The following is a 19,366-nucleotide window of genomic DNA, read 5'->3' on the forward strand; positions in this document are numbered from 1 at the left end:
TAAGTCCCTTCCGACCCTAAGCACTATGAGAGTATGAAACAGATTGCTTTTGTATAGTGAAAAGGGAAACTATAAATTGGTTATTGTCAAATGATACTTTCCACATTTAAAAAATAATAATTCCTAAAGATCTGCATGGCACAGTATCTTTGATGATACCAGTTGGACGGCTGAAACTCAAAAAAATTTAGGACTCCGTTATATAATTTACCCACACTTTTAGTATAGTCTTGAAGTAAAGATTTTAAGCAATAGAAAGTCAGTGAACCCTCTGACAAGACACAAACACTAACTTTAACTTTCTCCTTCAGTAAAATATTACAGTATTTTTCAGTAACATCTACAGACTGCATTTCATTAGCGTAAGATGGAAGGGTATGGACCATTTTTGTAGGCACTGATGTTGCTGACATGGGGAGGATGCTGACATATAAATGGGAAGAAACTTTGAAAAGAGGATAATGGGATCTTGCTGTCTGGCAGGAAGAAATAGGAACTTAACAACAGGGACAGTGTCTGTTTTTCATTATAGTAGAGGAATGTTCAGCACATGAGTGTTGAGCTGGACACTGAATGTTGCATCTTCCTTTGGAGCCAATTTGTGTTCAATTAGGAGGTACTATGAAGAGACATGCCTTCAGCACTGAATAACTGATAAGATTCATTACTTCACCCAAAATGACTGGGGAGCTGAGGAGACTGGCTGCTTTTCTTTGCTGCTACAGACTCTGTGGTCATTTCTCAGGGCTGACCCCTTATTGCCGCCATTTTAAAGATTGGAGCTCACTGCTTTTCTATAGCATTTCAGAAATTAGGTCTCAGTGTTATTTCTCCCCTGTATTTTTGAGCTCTCTAGAAAGCTTGTTATTGAAAAAGAAAAGTTGTAGGAAGTTGCTATATCAAACAACTCTTTCCATTTTTAGTGGTATACAATTTCTTTTGTTCTAATTAGATTTCTGACATAAATCTATTATCATGAGAAGTAGCTAACATTAAGTTGGATCATTAAATAAAGACATTCAGATGAGCTGCTAAATATATGTTCTGGGGCCCAACTGTGTAAACATGCTCATGCAAGATCCCACTGAAATAAATGGAGGCATTTGAGTAACTGCTCACCTATCTGAGTAAAGATTCCACTAGCTGATCCTGTCTATTTTCCTACTATGAAATTAAGGTAAATTATTTAATTTGTGGGATTCCCTCTAAACTGTGGGAATTCTGTTTTGTTGGGATGTTGAATATGTAGGACAGTCAAGAATGATTTGTACTGATAGTGATTTGAGCCCAAGGTGTTCAGCAAAGGTAAATCAATGTAGGGTCAGAAGACGGGTAAAGTCATAATGCAGCTTCTAACCACAAAAAAAGATTATTAGTAAAGGGAACTGAGTGTATTTTACATTATGCCGCTTGTGCATACGTCATACTGTTTATTTGTTTCTGGGTACAGCAGGTTCATTTGAGGCCAGATGGAAATCTACTTGTTTTGTGATACATAAATTCAGGTACTTCTGGAAGTACAGCTGCTTTGATTGTTACAAGGAGAGACATACCACAGAATAAAAAGTAAATACTGTCAGATGATCTCTTTTTTTTTTTTAAGTAATGGGTAAAAATTCAAAGCTGTTGACAATCTCTACATAATAACTCTCTTTGTAAACACCACAATTTGTTTTTGCAAGTCTTGAAGTGCTAAAAATAAAGCAACCACTCTGCTATTCAATGTCTCACAAAAATTAAAAAGTCAAGTCACTGTAAGGCACTAAGGCTGGTGTTCATATTATAGCAAGGCTGCCATATTAACATAATCATCAGTGTTATAAAGAGTACACCTTATATCTCAAACTTTTTTCTTTTCTTTTCACATTTTTTGTCACAACTGAAACAATTGAGAGCACAGAAAAAGTGTATAGAAATAACTCCTTACAAAACACACAAGAGCAAGCAAAAAGCCAAACATATTGTATTTACATCCTAATTGTACGATGGAAAATATCTATGCTGGAAAATAAATGGCCAGATCTTCAGGAGTTCTAAGGTAAGAGTATTGCTCTATGAACTTCAGTGGTGGAGCTATGCTGATAAACACAAACTAAAAAACTGGTCTCTAACATTCTGAGATCTGCTAGCTTGGTGTATAATCACTGCTCTATAGGGGTCCCACCACTGAAACACAGAAAGAAGAAAGAATACCACAAAAATATCCAATTATTTAACAGAAATAGTTCATTCCCTGGACCTTGTGTGCTCTACAAAACTGAACACAAGTGTCAAACTCTGCCAATGTAAAACTATATAATCTTATTTTCATATTTCCATAAAATCAAATAAATGGAGAAGAGCATTTAATATTTCATCTACATTAACACCTCAGAGTTTATCTGACTCTGCCACACAGTTTGTGACTTTAATCTAATGCCCTTGAGCCAGATCCCACTCTGCATTTATGCAACCCATTTTCTTAAGCATACCACAGAAGGCAGAATTGGGCACATTTCATCTCCAAACCTGGTTTGAAATTTTTAGAAGATAGGCTTTGCTGCAGTTTTTCAGCAATACTCTTTCTGATCCTGGCTTTTGGAAGGAACAATTACAGACCTGACTCTTCCCTATTCAGACAGCTATAAAACACACGTAACAACGTAAAATCAATATACTCAAGAAAACAAGACCCCAGTGTTTTAAAAAAAAAGTTAGTCACATTTTCCCAAATTTTAGTAAGTGCTCCCTCTTAGTTCAAGGAGGACTCTTATGTTGGAAGAAGTCATTTCCTTCACTTCCACATTGTCTCAATGTTATTGTAACAATCATAGGGATTGTGTAGTTACCTTGGACCAGCTACCTGTGCAAAACACTTATCACACAATAAAAAGCTCCAACTAGCTATAAAGTTAGACTTGGAAAATGTGTACTAACTTTATAGCTGGTTGCTATCAAGCTTTAATTTGCATGTGTAGCAAGGTCTCCTGCTCTCCGAGGCTGGAAGCCTCAATTGATGGGGCTCCTTGTCATGGGAGCTTGCTTCTTGCCGGTACAGAGGGAATCCAGGACTGGGCTCCCTTTCCCCGATAACATGGCATGATGGGATCTAATGCACATATGGAATTGCAGGAGTTGGAACTGTGTGGATTGCACCTTAGATCCCATTGCACCTTTATCTGCACATGCAGACAGGGCCTAAGCGAATAAAAAGACAGAATACAAAAAGTACGTAACTGTGACAACAGATTGTACTTACCAGCCTGACCAAGTGTATACTCCTGATACCTTGTTCCTATTCTATTTGTAGCTGTACAGTTATATCGTCCAAAATCATTGTCAGATGTTGGAGCAATCTTTAAAATAAACAAAGACAATTTACCATCTATTTTCCAGTTATTAATGACAATATCTCAAAGCTTCTAAGCATTTTTCATTTAAATACTCTTTGGCTAAACTGTATGAAGATCTCTTATTTCACTCTATTTAACATTATTCTTACAGAATAGTGAGGTAAAACATACATTATGACGAGTTCTATTCATTCACAACTTGCATGGAACAGAAGTTATTGACTAGCAGATGGTGAATTGTTCAGAGCCACAATTTCACTTCAGGGTGCTTTAGTACACCAGGACAATCCTTAATACCTGGGTGTATTGCTTTATGCCACAATTCCTGGTACTACAAATTGTTGTTTGGATAAATAATATGAAGTGAATATTCTGCTATCCTGTTCATCTTTCAAAGCTTACTCTTGTCCAAGGCATTAAGTGAGACTGTTATTCAGGTTTCCAGTTGTTCTAGATGAAAAGCAGTTTACATAATTTCTGCATATATCTATAGGACCCAGTGACTTATCTGAGCTCCTTGAGCCTATTCTCTTACTTAGGTAATGACTTCCACTTCCCTCTTAATCAATGCATAACAACAGAGACTCTTAAAATAAAGAGCTACAGCCTGTTCTTGGTGATCTAAAGTCCTCCTCCCTTGAAGTTGTAGGGGTTGTATTTTATGGGCCTTTGAATTAAGCCATGTGAAAGATTTGCAAAGACTAAATACTAGGGGTGCACTGATAAAGATTTTCTGAGCCAATACAGATGGACAATTTTTAATTAGCCCTATTGGCCAATACTGATCTTATTGCCAATATGCAGCCAGGCAGCTTGGAGAGCAACATTTGGCTGGTAAGTCTGTTGTGGGGGGAAGGGGCAAGGAGGAAAGGAAGGGGCATGGGCGGGGCAGAACAAGGCCCCCGCAGTGAGGGAGGAAGTGGGACTGGGGCTGTGGCAGGTGCTGCACAGCTGGGGTGGAGCACAGGACAGAGCCATGAGCAGCTCGTCTGGGGGGGCATGGGGAGGGGGGGCTCCTGCCGATGTGCGCACCCCGGGAGGGCATGGGGGGGGTGTGCCCCCGGATCTGTGTATGGGGTGAAGACAGGATGTCACTGTGGGCTGGGGCAGGGGAGGTGCCGAGGTCCTCCCAGAGGGGGCTGGGCCGGGTGATGGCAGCACTGGGAGGGGGGCCCACAGCCACCCCAAAATTTGCTATAGCCCCCCCATGCCACTGCCCACCTGGAGAGCAGCACAGCCTAGTCCCCCACCAGGAAGAGCTTAGCTGTGCCTGGAGTGGCAGGCACTCTCACCCAGCTCCGAGGTGCTCTCCCAGGGTGTGTGTAGCACTGGGAGTTGCCCCCGCTCCCTGAGCCACCTAGATGACCTAAGAGTACATACAGTTGCTTGGGGAGGTTAAAGGGAGGTTAATTTGCATTAAAAATGGCCACCTGATCTAACTTAGTACACCTTGGTACAGACCTTACACTTAGATCCCTAGTTAGGTGGATCCAAACATGAACTGTATAGATGTTAAGGTTGGTCTAAAAATGGCCAACACAACCCAAATTAACTGCATATCCAAGGTAGTTTAACTTACATTGGATCAGATGAGCCTAATCTAACTGAACTTGTGTACAGTTCCCAACGCAGTCTCGGAGCTGGGAAAGCCCAGGCGCTGGCCCCAGGTCCAGGGCTGCACTTTTCCTCTCTCTCTCTCTGGCACTGTGCTATTTTAACCTCCCAGTACCTTGCCCCTTCCCCTGACAGACAACTCTCAAACCCTCACAGACCAGCCAGGCCACCTGAATCCAGAACCACCCCCACCCCATCCGACAAGCTACTCTTGGTGCTGGGAACCAAAGAAGTCAGTCAGGGTGCAGGTAGGGGTGGGATGTAATGATGGTTGGTTCACTGGGGGAGGTTTGTTTGTCTGGGGGTGGGAGGGGTCAGGAAGCTAAAAATAGCCCCTGGTCCTGGAGGGGGGAAGACAGCCCCCTGCCACCCCCCTCCAAAACCTCCTGAGGGCCCCTACTAGTTCCTCTGATACTTCCAAACCCTTCTGGACCCCACCAACACCCCTGCAGACCCTGCTGCCTGTTCCCAATCACCCAATTCCCTCTGACAAACTAATCAGTGGTACCCTTATGAGCCAACAGTGTGGCTCTGCCCTGGCTGCACAGAAGGGTAACAGTATACTGGGTTACATTAGTAGAAACAGCACCAGCTGTTGAAGGAAAGTGATTATTCCCCTCTTTTCAGCACTGGTGAGGCTACATCTGTCCAGTTTTGGGGTTCCACTACAGAAAGAATGTGGACAAATTGGAAGAAGTCCAGTGGAGGAAAACAAAAATGGTTAATGGCCTGGGGCACAAAACTTCTGAGGAGAGGCTGAGGGAACTAGGATTCTTTAGCCTGTAGAAGAAAAGTCAGAGGGGATTTAATAGCAGCTTTCAACTCCCTGAAGCGTGGTTCCAAGCAGGATGGAGCTAGACCATTCTCTCAGTCATGGCAGACGACAGAACAAGGAGCAATGGTTTCAAATTGCAGCAAGAGAAGTTTAGGTTAGATATTAGTAAAAACTCTCTCACTAGAAGGGTAATATGACACTGGAACAGATTATCCAGAGAAGCTGTGGAGTCTTCATTCTTGGAGGTTTTTAAGACCCAGCTAAACAAATCCTTAGTTTGGATAATCCTTAGTTCGGATAATCTAGCTGGGGACGGTCCTGCTTTTACGGGTTTGAACTAGACGACCTTCTGAGGTCTCTTTCAACCCTGTCTATGATTCTATGATTCAGTCCCCCCTGCAGACTCTGCTTACCTCCTTGATCTCTCAGATCACCTTGCCTCCATAGTTCCACACTGTGGACACCACTTGCCCCCCAAATTCCTTCCTGCAGACCCTACTTGACCCCCCCCCAGGAGTATACTTAGTTTTAGTAGGAGGATAATTCAGTATGAAAATTGACAGACATGGGGGGAAACCCCTCCCCCACCCCATCAAAACAGTGTTTTACTGAAAGAGTAAAACTATTAGATAAAAAAGGCAAAAGCCCCACTGAAATGCATGATCTATACAGATGGGTGAGCCAGGTCAAACTGACATAGTTCTTCTGGCCATGCACTTGGTGTGGGGCTGCACTGAGCTGAAAGTAAAGCACCATTTCCCCTCCCCCCCCCTACGTCTGTCAGCAGTATGGCCCATATGCCTTTCTTTAAGAATTTTGCTGTTATACATAAGTGGTGGTTCTTTTAGTTCAAGCTATGGCATTCTCATTTGAATGCAACTGAAAATGTATAATCTGCTTCTTGTACAGTACATAATCTTCCCATGTTTTGTTAATGTCAATAAGAAAAGGATCATGTCTATGGAAGCCTTTCCATTTCAAGGAAAGCACTCTATAAAATTAATGGGAATTTTGCTTGAATGTTGGACTTAGAATTTAGGAATATTTTTAAGTAGTCATAGTTGAAAATATTGTATATTTTTCTGGTGATCTTTTTCATACAGCTCTGAACATTTTACTCCTTTTATAGTATAAAACATTGCTAACACCAGTAACAGATGGAACAAGCAGAAACAGATTTGCTAAACAAAAGATATAATTGGAACATTTCTCATCAGATCCTCAAAGACTTTCCAAGCATTCATTCTCAACAGTGAAAAGAGAAGCAGCTCTTACATGGGGAACAAGCAAATATATAAATGAGAAAGAAACACAGAAAGGATTTTTCATACAGCAAAATTCTCCTTGAGTGGTGCAAAGATCATTTGTTAACCAGATATTCTCAGACATACAATATTGCATTTTTAGTTGCTGACTCTCAGTAACACTTTTGTTAAAATTGAATAGGAGCCCCAAACAAACTGTCAACGAATTCATGTTTTAAAAGTACATTTCAATTATGAACTCCTCTTCATGTGACACAGTTACAAACAAAACTTCAAAGAGAACAGTAAAAAGATAAGGACAGAAAACAGGTATCTAGAAGTGTTTGTTGCTTCTGCATTATAAATTCACTATTAACCCAAAACCCATTATCTTGCTCTCAAGGAAATCAATTATAATGTTTTGTTAATGTCAATAAGAAAAGGATAATGTCTATGGAACCTTCATATCAATTTTGGAACTGATACCTCAGATATTGATAATTGCTAATATTATAGACAATTCTCTCTCTAACTCACTGCAGCATTTAATGATTCAGAAATAAAGAAGAGAAATTAAAATTAGATTTAAAGTACATTTATATTTGATTGATAGTATGTTTATGCTTTTGATCTTCCATTTAAGTATAAAGCATTACTTACTAAGTTTTGGATAATTTATACATATAATATTGAAAAATGACCTCTCTCCAGCAATGAATCTTTTCTTTTGTGTCTAAGAACATTTTCAACCTCTCAATTTAAAATGCTTCATACCAATTAATTAATTAAGCATCACTGCCATCCTTTAGGAAGACATCTCTTTTCCACTTAGTTTTAGTGCCCTACTAAGCCTAGGTACTAAGTTTATATTAAATGTGGATGCTACTTTCTACCATCTTTAGCACAACCTTTTATGACATTGGATGCATCTCTGGATTGAGAGGAAAAAAATAGTAGTTTTTCCTTCATGAATTTATTACTCTTCCCTCAAATGCATGTGGAACTGACACGAGCTAGTGGGAAGCTTGTGGAATTCACAGCAGTAACTGGTCTCTGTATGCCCAGAGTAAGGTATATACATTTTTCCCCCTTCTTCTGTCAGACTAGCCAAGGCATGCTTGTGTGATTTTGGGGGGGTGGAAAGGCTGCTTGTTCCAAAGTGTCAAAAATCACTTGGCTCCAAAGTCAAGAGGTTATGATTAAGTTACAACAACCTTCAAGATTTCTAGTGCAGCTATTCATTCCATCTAGAGTCTCGTTCTGTGGGAAATTGAAAGTGGGTTTAGGGAAAGGTGGGGAATAGGGCCTTGTTACACCTTTTCCTATGTGCTGCACGAATGTTGATGCGTGTTAGTGCTAGCTTGGTGTTTGGAGCAGTCGCACTCTTAGTCTACAAACCTTCTTTGACTGCCCTCCACCTTCTGTGACTTGCCACCAGAGACCTGGGCTAGGGACAGGTAAAAAATTCTGAGCCTGAATTGATTAGGTCTTTAGAGGTTAGTCTAATCTGGCTAGGCTGAATCACATTGTAATTGCATAGACATCCAAGAAATGGAGGCACATGCCTACAGTGGCTCAGGGTAGAAGCCAAGGAGGACTAGAGCATCCTTCCCTTCCATGGGGCTGAGCTGAGAGTGTGGCCAGGCCACAGCAGGATTAGGAAGGGTTCCACCCCCCCCGCCCTCCTTGATAACAGAGCATTTGTAGTATGATTTTTTGCATATTAGTTATTATGCTTAAATGATAATAGTATTGAATTGATCAACCTCTATGATTGTATGAACAACTAAAACTCCATTTTGTGCTTGTTCCCTGCTTGATATGAGTAAATGAACTTCGTATGCTCTGTGTACGCGAGTGTCTGTCTGAGAGGGTGAATGGTGAAAGAATGGTAACTATTTGCATGAAAACAGAAGAAGATTTAACTGATTGTGTAAGGAACAAGGTGCCAATGTATGAGTTACCAGATAGTAAACTAATTAAGCTAATTAACGGATGGCTGAAGAACTCATCTGTGATCAGGTGTGAAGAAAATAGTAAGAAGAAGGAATTTTGCATATCCTTCCATTTGAACTACACAATGCTTCAAGGCAGAAATACCAACTAGGAGATACCAACTTTACTGGAATGACCTCATCGGAAATACCAACTTTACTGGAATGACCTCAAGTTGAGAAGAAAGAACCTCTAATTAAAAACTGAGCATGGAAAAACCCCAATGCTGACCAAAGACTTGAAATCCCTATAGAAGTGAGATGCAGACAAGCCAAGATAAGGAATCTATTCTCTGCTACCTCCTGGAACACAGGCATATTGGTTTACATCCGCTCATCACCCTCCATGAGCCTGGACTGGCCATCCAGTGCTAACACTGAATAACTTCTGCTGGTAACTATAACATCTTACTGGAGTGGTTTTGTTTGTATGTCTGTTTGTATGACCAATGTACGCAAGCTTATGTTTCTGCTTCATGTAATCAATAAATGAGGCATTTTGCCTTATCCTCCGTTATAACTACTCCCTCTTAATTTGAGCAATTGGCAATTTAAAGTACCACATTTATCAGCTCTGTTATCAGCATTTATCACCCCATCAGAAACCAACAGCCTCTCTCATTAATTCATCTCTTCTTAAACAAAGAAGATTGGAGGGACATTACCATCTGAGCTTTGATTAGCTCCAAAAAGCCCTAAGGTGAAACTGTTGTTTGCCACAGCACAGACCATAGCCAGCATGTGGTCTGCTAGCTAATGCTGAGGTGTCTGTGTAAGGCAGAGGGGATGGGGGATCCCTGTTTAGCAGGGAGTGGGGAGGGGAGGGGGAAAGCAGAAGGAAACCAGTCAGATCTTGCTGTGCCTGCAAGTCTCTGCCAGAGGTCCAGCCAGGGAGCAGAGAGGAGGAGGCAGCCCTGATGATGATGAGAGCCCTGCCCAGCCCAGACAGCATGCTGGGATGCTGGGGGACTCTGATTTAACTTAAACCAGCAAGGGGTCTGGGACAGACATGGCATAAACCAATTTGACCCAAATCAGTTAAGTCTGATACTACATTCAACCAGGTTTGTCTCAAACTGGTTTCAGCCATTTTCAAACTGGTTTATAAGCACTGAACTTCTATTTTGTTACAGGTTTAAACCAATTTCTGATCATTTAAACTGGTTTATGTGTAATGTCTTCCCTAGCCCTGGTAAGCAGGGTCAGGACTAGGAACAGTAGCTGTGAGTTGCCACTAGAGACCTGGTGAGCCAGGACAGGCTGCTATCCCTGCTCTACAGGGGGAGGTGAGAGAGATCTGGGATACTAGAGGACTTCAACTTGGGCAGCACATGTATGGGAAGTGGCCATGCTTGAATGGAACATGAGTTGTGTAGTGCAGATCAGAGATAATCCTGACCTGGCACAATGCAATTTAGAGCCACTTAACACGTTTTTAAAACCACTTTAAGGTGTTATTGTATGGACAATCCGGGGATTAAGAGATCCAGGACTTGCCCAAAATTACTGTGTAGCAAGGCTCCTAATGTCCAATACACTGAGGAGACAACTTCCTTTCCTCGGCAGTTTAAGTCGGGGATAATGATGAGATCCTAATAAAGAGCTGAGAATGAGGGCAGAATGATGGAACGAGAGGGCAGATGTCCCTCTATCAGGTGGAAAGTAATTCAGGAAGCCTGATAGACATGATTTTCCCTCGTATTTTCTCTGTTCTCCTTGTAAATTAGGGAAAATGTAGCTCATCTCTGACTTTCTAGGATCAGTTCCAGGAATGAGAAGGGAGTTTAATTTCTTTATTCTTTCAGTGGCATTACTATGGAGACTACCAACAACTAATATTAACTGCTGTGGTAGTCTGGTATGGCAAATACCAGCTTGCTTTGACAGGAATTGAAAAAAAAAACCCATCTTTTCATATCAAGGAAAGAGGTATCATGTGTTGACTTGGTTTTCAAAATCAGTGTTTAATATTAATCTATTCAATCAGCTTAAATATTTTAAAATGTTCAATTTGTATTTGCTGCTTTCAAAGCAATGCAAATTATACCAGTTTTCACTGAAAATAATGAAATGACAGAAAGACAAATACTGAAATTTGAGGGCTATTATCTAATTGGATCACAAGGAATATTGAGATGAATAACTCATAAGATTGTTTTATGAAGCTTCCTTATTGTGTCATAGAGCTAATCTTTTAATAGTTTGATATAACCCTTGTGATGGGGACTGACTGGTGAAGAAATTAAATGATTCCCCCGTGATGAATGCAATCTCATTTTATTTAATGCCTTACCTCTAATATCAACTTTCTTCCTGCACTGTAGGTCTTTAAATGAGTAGTATTTTTTGCAGGTAAAACTAACTTTCCTCTTTTCCACTGAATTGAAGCTGAAGGATTAGCTAGCACTTCACAGCTTATATTGATGGGATTGCCTTCCCAAGAGTAATACATGGTCTGATTTGACACAAATGTTGGAGCATCTGGAAAAAAGGAAATATACAAATATATTAGCTGTTATATTTCATTAAAATATGCAATGCATTAAATATGCAAGCTTTGAGGCTCTGAAGGATATGTGAAATTACTACTCTGTCACTTCGTAATATGGATTATTACACTGTCACTTATCGTGAATTCCAAAAATTCAACAAAAATGTACTTATGTTTGGTGTCCATCATTAATGTCACTTGAAAATAATTTACTGATCACAGCTCTCTATAACAAATGCTTATGTATGCCATGATGAAAGTTCAGTTGTAGGCCTGAGAACCTGAACATGGATAGAAACTTGTATCAATCTATCTCCATAGAAGTTTTCAAGTCTCATTCATCTCTGGTCTAAGGTCTCTTCCTCTATATTCAACCTGCTGGAGGGACTACTCACCAGTGAGTAGGTCTGAAAGTTGTGATACAGCAGGTTAAACCCAAAATATCTAGGTTGCCAAATATAATGTCATGAACTTAAATCACTCACTCTGACATACATTTTGATGATTAGTCTAGTCCAAGTCCACAATAAATTCTTTGGGAGCAGTAACTGTGTTTTACTATACGTCTCTACAAAACATCAGACAGACGAGACCCAATCTTGATACTACTATAATCCAACACAGAATTGAAAACCAGCTTGATCAAATGTGGGTGAAATGACTTATCAGTCAACATCAAATGTATTACACAATACGAAAGAGATGACATGGATGACAAATTATAACTCTGTGAAAGACTAAAATAATGGGTTCACTTTTAGGGAAAATTATATAATACACACACATGCACAAATATAATATACACACTTGGCAGCCCATCAGGGGCCCTGACACCAGATTAAAGCAAATGTAACTAAGTGCTAAAAAGGGGCCTCAGGAAAGGTTTAAAACTAATTGTGTTTTTGAGGTGCATATGTATAAACTCCTTCCATATTTGCCTTTGTGAAATTGCTTAATCTTTTAGTATAATGTTGCTGCTCTTACAGGAATTTATCCTGGCTTTGATCAAAAAGTAGACTTGGCATTATTGGGAGTTTTAACCACAGATGAAGGATGATATATTATTGGTCAAAGATAGCAAAGATTTGTAGAAATACTTAACTTCCTGAGGGAAGAACCTGGCTCCAATCATGAAAGAAAAAAATATGTCTTCCTAGAATCCTATTTTAGTATACTCATCTTTTGCCACCAGAAGTTATAATACCATGTAATTTAATCACTGCTAGACTTTTGCAGCAGTTAAATGCTTACTTACTTTCAAAATATGGTACTTTTATAACATCTAAAGGGCAGATTTTAGCCTACAAATATTTTTATATAAAGGATACAATAGCAGTGGGGCTGCAGATTTGACATTTCACATTAATGCAGCTTTTTGAAAGAGAACATGTGCACAGCATCTGTCTGCATTATGATTTGTTAGAGTCAGCAACCCTGAAGTATTAAGCTAGGAGCATCAGCCATAGTTGGAGAAATGGGGCAGGACTATGAGAGCTTTCTGGAGGGATACTGAAGAAACTGACATTCATTTCAGGTGGGACAGAACTTGCTACAAATCCATGGTACATTCTGAGTAAGCAATTTGTACACCATTGTTTATACTTTCTTAAAATTAGTGGGGGGAGGGGGTGTTTTTCTTTGTTTGTTTTTTACAAGTGAATAGTGAGCTTGTAAAAGGAAAAAGAAAAAGAAACTACCATCTGGTTTTCTGTTTTGAAAAACTGGCTAGTGATATAGTGAACTCTATTTTCCTACGGCCATTCTAACAGTTTGCCAAAATTCTTTTAAGCAAAGAAGGGATGTAATTTTCTGCATGTACACATATTTTGGAAGAATAAAAGTTTCCTAATCTTATCTGTTTCTTAAAAACATAGCCATATCTAAATTTTAAAGATCTGCTTTTTTACCTTATATAAGTAACCATGTCTTATGTTCAGGGTACTTATACATGTTTAGTAGGGGTGTGTGAAGTGGGCCCTATTTGATTTGGATTCAGCCCGAATCAGGGACAGTGATTCGATTTGTTGATTTGGATTACTGTCCCTGATTCAATTTGGGCAAATCCGAATCTGAAGATTTAATGCTGATTCGGAGAATCAGCGATTTGGACATAGACACAGCTTTAAATGTTTTTCTACATACCTCGAGGTACCAGCGTGGCTCATGAACACTGAGATGCTGGGGTGGATCCAGCATCCCACAGGAGTGTGGGGGGACCTTCCACGTGCTCAGCAGCAAATCCAGAAGTGGACCAGAAGTATTTCTGGTCCACTTCTGGATCTGCCAGGGAGCGCGCAGGGGGGCCCCCAGGCCCCTGCCCTCCCCGGGTTGGCATTTGGCCATGGGGGAACCCTGGGTGCCCCTCCTAGACCCAGGAGGCACCAGTTGCCAAGATGGCAGGGTGCGGGTGGGCCCCTTGTGTGCTCCCTGGCAGACCCAGAAGTGGACCAGAAGTGCTTCTGGTCCACTTCTGGGTCTGCTGCTGAGCACGCTGAGGAGACCCCCGCATTTCTGTGGGACATTCCATGCCACCCAGCATTGCAGCACTCATGAGCTGCCTACTACCTAGAGGTATGGAGAAAAAACATTTAAACCCGTGTCTGTGTCTGAATCACTGAATCTTTCTGAAACTCTCTGAATCAATTTGGAGTGTTCCAATTCTATTTAGAGAGATTAAACGGTCCTCTGATTCAATTCAGATTCAGAGATTCGGCCACCAAATTGGGCCGAATTTCCACCGAATCAAATCAGGGACCAAAGCAGTTCCAGTAAAAGCTACTAGGCAAAATGACAGATGTGTAAATTACAAAAAGAAAGAACATCTTTCAAAGAACCATGCATCTAATGTCAATAGTTGGCACTTCCAAGCAAAAATGTTTCTCATTTTTCTCAATGGGCCTCAGAAAACAGTCATTCTGCTGCCCGTCTTTCAGGCTAACAAATCTTGGATCTAACAATATGACATATATATCAAATTCCAGAGACATTCATGATCTAACTAGAACATGATTAGGTAGCTATGAAGTAAGGAGGGCCCAACTTTAAAAAAGATTTTAGAAGACTAAAACCAATGGAATACATTACACCAGAAATAAATTCAGATTATTTGCAGAATGTAAACCACAGGCATAATGATCATCCTTCCCAAAGTACTCTCAAAATATTTTCAATAGAGGAAAATTTCTATTGATGTAGTAATGCAGCCAAAAGGAGAGCAGATTAAGCATAGCTTGCTCAACATGATGATTATCTGGATTATTGATTGAATCTACATTCAGAACAAAAAATCATGATAGAAAAAGGTGTACCCTTATTTGGTTCTTATATTTCTTTAATTATTTATTTTATTCCACTGTGTTTAGAAGGTGCAGTAGTTTTACTAGGTCTCTCACAAAGGCTTACAATGTGTTTCTTATAGGAATACTGTGTATGTTGGGGGGAAAAAATAATTATAAAACTACACACGTCATGGCCAGGTACAGACATGATACTTTTTCTGGTTTAGGTGGGCAGAAACAGGTCTATAGCAGTAACAAAAGTCAAGTTCTGGGCACACAGACAGGTTTCAAAATGGCAAATCTCAATATAAGATAGACTTGGATAGATGTAGTATCAGACTTATTTGACCTCGGTGGGACAGGTGTATTGAATGTCACTGCCAGGTTCACTGCTGAATCAAGGTAGGTCACTCTTCACCAGTATCCCAGGGGACTTTGTGGAACCTCCTAACCTCCCCCCATTTTGAGGAGCTGTGGCTTGCTGCTCCAGCCAAGCACCTAGCTGGCTTGAGCCCTGACCTTTCCATCTGACAACCCGGCAAGACAGAGACACAAGGGAAGAGAGGGGCTCATGACCTTCTGGAAGGAAGTGGTTCCATAGATTCATAGATGTTAGGGTCGGAAGGGACCTCAATAGATCATCGAGTCCGACCCCCTGCATAGGCAGGAAAGAGGGCTGGGTCTAGATGACCCCAGCTAGATGCACATCCAACCTCCTCTTGAAGACCCCCAGGGTAGGGGAGAGCACCACCTCCCTTGGGAGCCCATTCCAGACCTTGGCCACTCTAACTGTGAAGAAGTTCTTCCTAATGTCCAATCTAAATCTGCTCTCTGCTAGCTTGTGGCCATTATTTCTTGTAACCCCCGGGGGCGCCTTGGTGAATAACACCTCACCAATTCCCTTCTGTGCCCCTGTGATGAACTTGTAGGCAGCCAAAAGGTCGCCTCTCAACCTTCTCTTGTGGAGGCTGAACACTGTTTCCAGCAGTGTTCCAGAGGCACACCCCACATTTCCAGCCAGGTTGGCAGGGTGTCCCTCCCATCCCACCTGAGCTCCAGGACCCTCCATTACAGCAGCTCTGGGAAAGGCATGGCAGCCCCCCTGTAACAGGGCAGGGTCCTGTTACTATGGGTGTGGGGGAATCTGAACAGCCCCACAACCTGCAGCACACCCACCCCACACCCAGCCCAAACCTGGAAGGACTCACTGAAGGTTGAGGATCCAGGTCTGGGGATGCAGTGAGTCTCCCAGCAAGGGAGCTGACACAGATGCAGTGAAGGAGGAAGAGTCACCCACGTGGGCCAGCAGAGGGAAGAATAAAAAATGCTGAAAGCAGCCTCAAGGGGGCTACACCTGTCAGGGAGAAGGGTGCCTGGAGCCTGGGGTGACCAGGGGTTAAGCAGCCACTGGGAGGGGTCAAAAGGAGGGCTCCTGTCTGTTTGATTGTTTGTTTGTACAAGCCTGCGGGCTCTCCAAAACCTCTGAAATTTAAGAGGCGACCAGAAGGTGAAATCTGGGAAGAACTTCTGGAAGACAGCTAAGTGACAGTTTATTTGTTTAAGTTTCTTTGCTCGTTTTGCATTCTGATAACTCCTTTGTGGCCTCTATTAGCCCTGCTGCAGCAGAGGCAAGGGCTCTGAATAGTGGGTCTTTAGCCAAAGCCAGCAGCAAAAGTAAAAATGGTCAGCTCTACTGACATGACCAAACATGCCTGGCTGTGATCTGCCCAGAATCTGCCCATAGCACCTTACACCCTTGCCTCCCTGGGAACTGAAGCCCCATATTTGCAGAGTATCCGTCTTCAGTCACAAACCTGGTGCTAGCTCTGGATGAGAAATCCTGTGAGGCCTTCCTGAAACTGCTCTGGCACATGGTCCAGGGGCTCAAGACAGGGGAGGGACACTGTGCCCTGCTGACCTGGGCTGGGAATGTGGGATGCACTCCTGGCACTGCCTCCCCCGAAGCAGCTGATGAGCCCTGCTCCCCTGCAGCCTCCGTCCTACCTGGAGTGAACCTTACATTGGACAAAGCTCATAGCTTCCCATGCCACTGAGTGGGGCAAGCATGCCTCCTGCCACTGGCTGTCTACACCTGCCAACCACCTGAGCTGGGCTCAGCTGCCCTCAGTAATATCCAGCATGCTGAGAGGTGTGCAAGAGTATAGGCATTTGCCTGCTTCCCCCAACTAGAGAGTGAATGTGAGTTAATTGCTTCAAACTCTGCAGCTTAGAGAAACCTGTGTAGATTGGATCGATTCTGCCTTGGGCTTTTTGATTGTCTGTACTTAACTTTTTACACTATTAAGGCTGTGTCCCAGCAGTGTAACAACTATAAACTCTGCAAAATCAAAATTGGAAATTAGGCTATACAGACTGCTATATAGGAGTGGGAGGGGATAATGCCAGCCGATTCTGGTGGCCATAGCAATTGTTATCAACTGAAAATAAGCAATATGCAGGTAGAAACAAATGAACAGGCTTTTTCTTGGGAGTGCATATCCCCCAACAGCCACAGAGAGATTAGAAAGCCACAACAGACTGCTACATTTCCTTTTGTTATCTATATTTTACCCAAGTCCATTATTGCTAATTTATGGACGACTTGAAGTCTAAATGTTTCTGTGCTATTGTATAACAAAAATGAAAGCATTTTCCATACAACTATGCAATAAATTAAAAATCACAGAAACAAAGTTGAAGGCCCTATCTCTTTCAAAACAGAGATGAATACATTACAGCCTAGCACTAGGGTCACCTGCAATACAGCACTCATTGTGCCTTGCATGAAACAGATCTGATAAGAAATCAACCACACTTTTTCTGCAATATATTCTGAAATGATATGGTTCCAAGATAAAGCAAGAGGTCAGTTAAAAAGTACACTGGACTTAATGTACCTCATAAAATAGATATGATCCTGCATCAATAATTTTAGGTCTGATTGTGTTTGAATTTTGGTAAAATTGGCAGAAGCCAAACTTAATGACTGGCTCATAACAATATAAAAAGCTGAACAAAAAACTTGCATGCAACAAAAACTCTGGGAAAATAGAAGTATAAGACATTTGAACTTTGCTTGTCTCTACTAAAAAGAAAGCAGTATAAAAGCTACTGTTGATGTGTAGTAACTACAGCTCCTATAAATGCACTACAAACTTTACATATGTTATTGTAAACTGGAATGGCAAAATGAGAAGTAGTGTCAAAAGAAAGCACTTTAACCTATGTAGAGAAAGAAAAAAATGCCTGGAAACAGCAAAAACAGTTAGTAAAAGTATGTAATTAAGCTAAAGGCATGCCTTATATTATGTAAACTTACTATAGTTTTAGAATGGCTTTTAGAAAAAATCAAATTAAGGTGTTAAGTAAACTCACAGCATTCTTGCTCTTTTCAAATGGGGAAAAAAAATCAGCAGCAACCATGAAAAGAAGTTCTGCATAAACTGGATAAGGAAATTATGTAGAGAAGCAAATCCTTGTCTGAAAACTGTCGCAATATATTTGAATATCCCCATTAGGCTTAATGTCTCAGATACCGTGAGAGGAGTACAGACTAATACATCATTTGTCACATCCAGAAGGTAATTCAATTAATGATTTCATAGATCCAGCCCTAGTGTATGTTCAGAGTCATATGCAAAATTGGATATGGCAAATTACCTGATTCAGCACATGTGCCCAGGGACCTATAATGGCCAATTCATGTTTATACTTATAATGTGAAGACCAAAGGTTTTCAGATATTTGGCTATTCCCTCCCCCCCTTGAAATAAATAAATCTGTACAGTATTAAAAAGAGAGAGAGAGAGAGAGTGTGAGTGTGAGTGTGTGTGTGAGAGAGAGAGAGAGAGAGAGAGAGATATTTAGTTTGGGCTTTACGCCCAGACAGCTGCAAGTTGGGAGTCCTAAACTTAACTAGAGGGAGCCTCTTTCCAACAGACCTTAAGAGGTCTACATGCACAGGAAGGCACCTGCTCACAGGATTAGACAGCCTGCCTCCTCTAACAGGGCTTTAGCTCTACTCTGCTCCAAACAAGGGACCTTACAAGGTCAGCAAAAGGGGAAACAATACATTTCATTGGAGGTAATAGCTTTTGACTGAGTGTAGGCATTTGGGAGGGCTAGGGAGAGGTTAGATTGCATTAAAAATGGATATCCAATCTAATTTGGGACAGAGGGGCTATCAGAGGGTGGTTGGAGGAGGGGACAAGTAGGTTTGGGGCTATTGAGGGTGTGCAGGGGGCTCAGGGGGAGCAGGATCCACAGGGGGATTAGGGGGCAGGCAGGATCTACAGGAGGAATGAGGGCAGGTGCAATCTGTGGGAGAGATCAGGTGGGCAAGAGTGATCCACAGGGGGATGGGGATGCAGAAGATGTCTGCAGGGGGCTGGGAGGACAGACAGGACCTGCAGGAGAGATGGTGGGGTGTTGTGAGCCACACAAGTGATGAGTCAGGCGCAATCTGCAGGATTGATTGGAGGGAAGGTGGCATCAGCAGGAGGAACCGGGGGCAAGCAGCATCTATGGGAGGGATTGGAGAAGTCCTGGGGTCAAGTAGAGTCCACAGGAGTGATCAGTGGTGCAGGCAGGGACTGTATGGAGCTGGGGTCCAGGAGGGTTTTGCTGGATCGGGGGGCG

General features: G+C 41.7%; 1 protein-coding gene across 1 annotated transcript in view; it reads right to left on the reverse strand.

Annotated features, from left to right (window-relative positions):
- Positions 1-19,366, reverse strand: part of NCAM2 (neural cell adhesion molecule 2) — a 260,790-nt gene that overhangs the window by 138,502 nt on the left and 102,922 nt on the right. Inside the window, exons 10-11 of the mRNA XM_025200916.1 lie at positions 11,253-11,440; positions 3,239-3,335 (exon numbers count right to left, since the gene is read on the reverse strand). Coding sequence (XP_025056701.1) covers positions 3,239-3,335; positions 11,253-11,440 — 285 coding nt within the window. The remainder of the gene's footprint in view (positions 1-3,238; positions 3,336-11,252; positions 11,441-19,366) is intronic.

The sequence above is a fragment of the Alligator sinensis genome, unplaced genomic scaffold (genome assembly GCF_000455745.1).
Source record: "Alligator sinensis unplaced genomic scaffold, ASM45574v1 scaffold382_2, whole genome shotgun sequence".
Lineage (NCBI taxonomy): Eukaryota > Metazoa > Chordata > Crocodylia > Alligatoridae > Alligator > Alligator sinensis.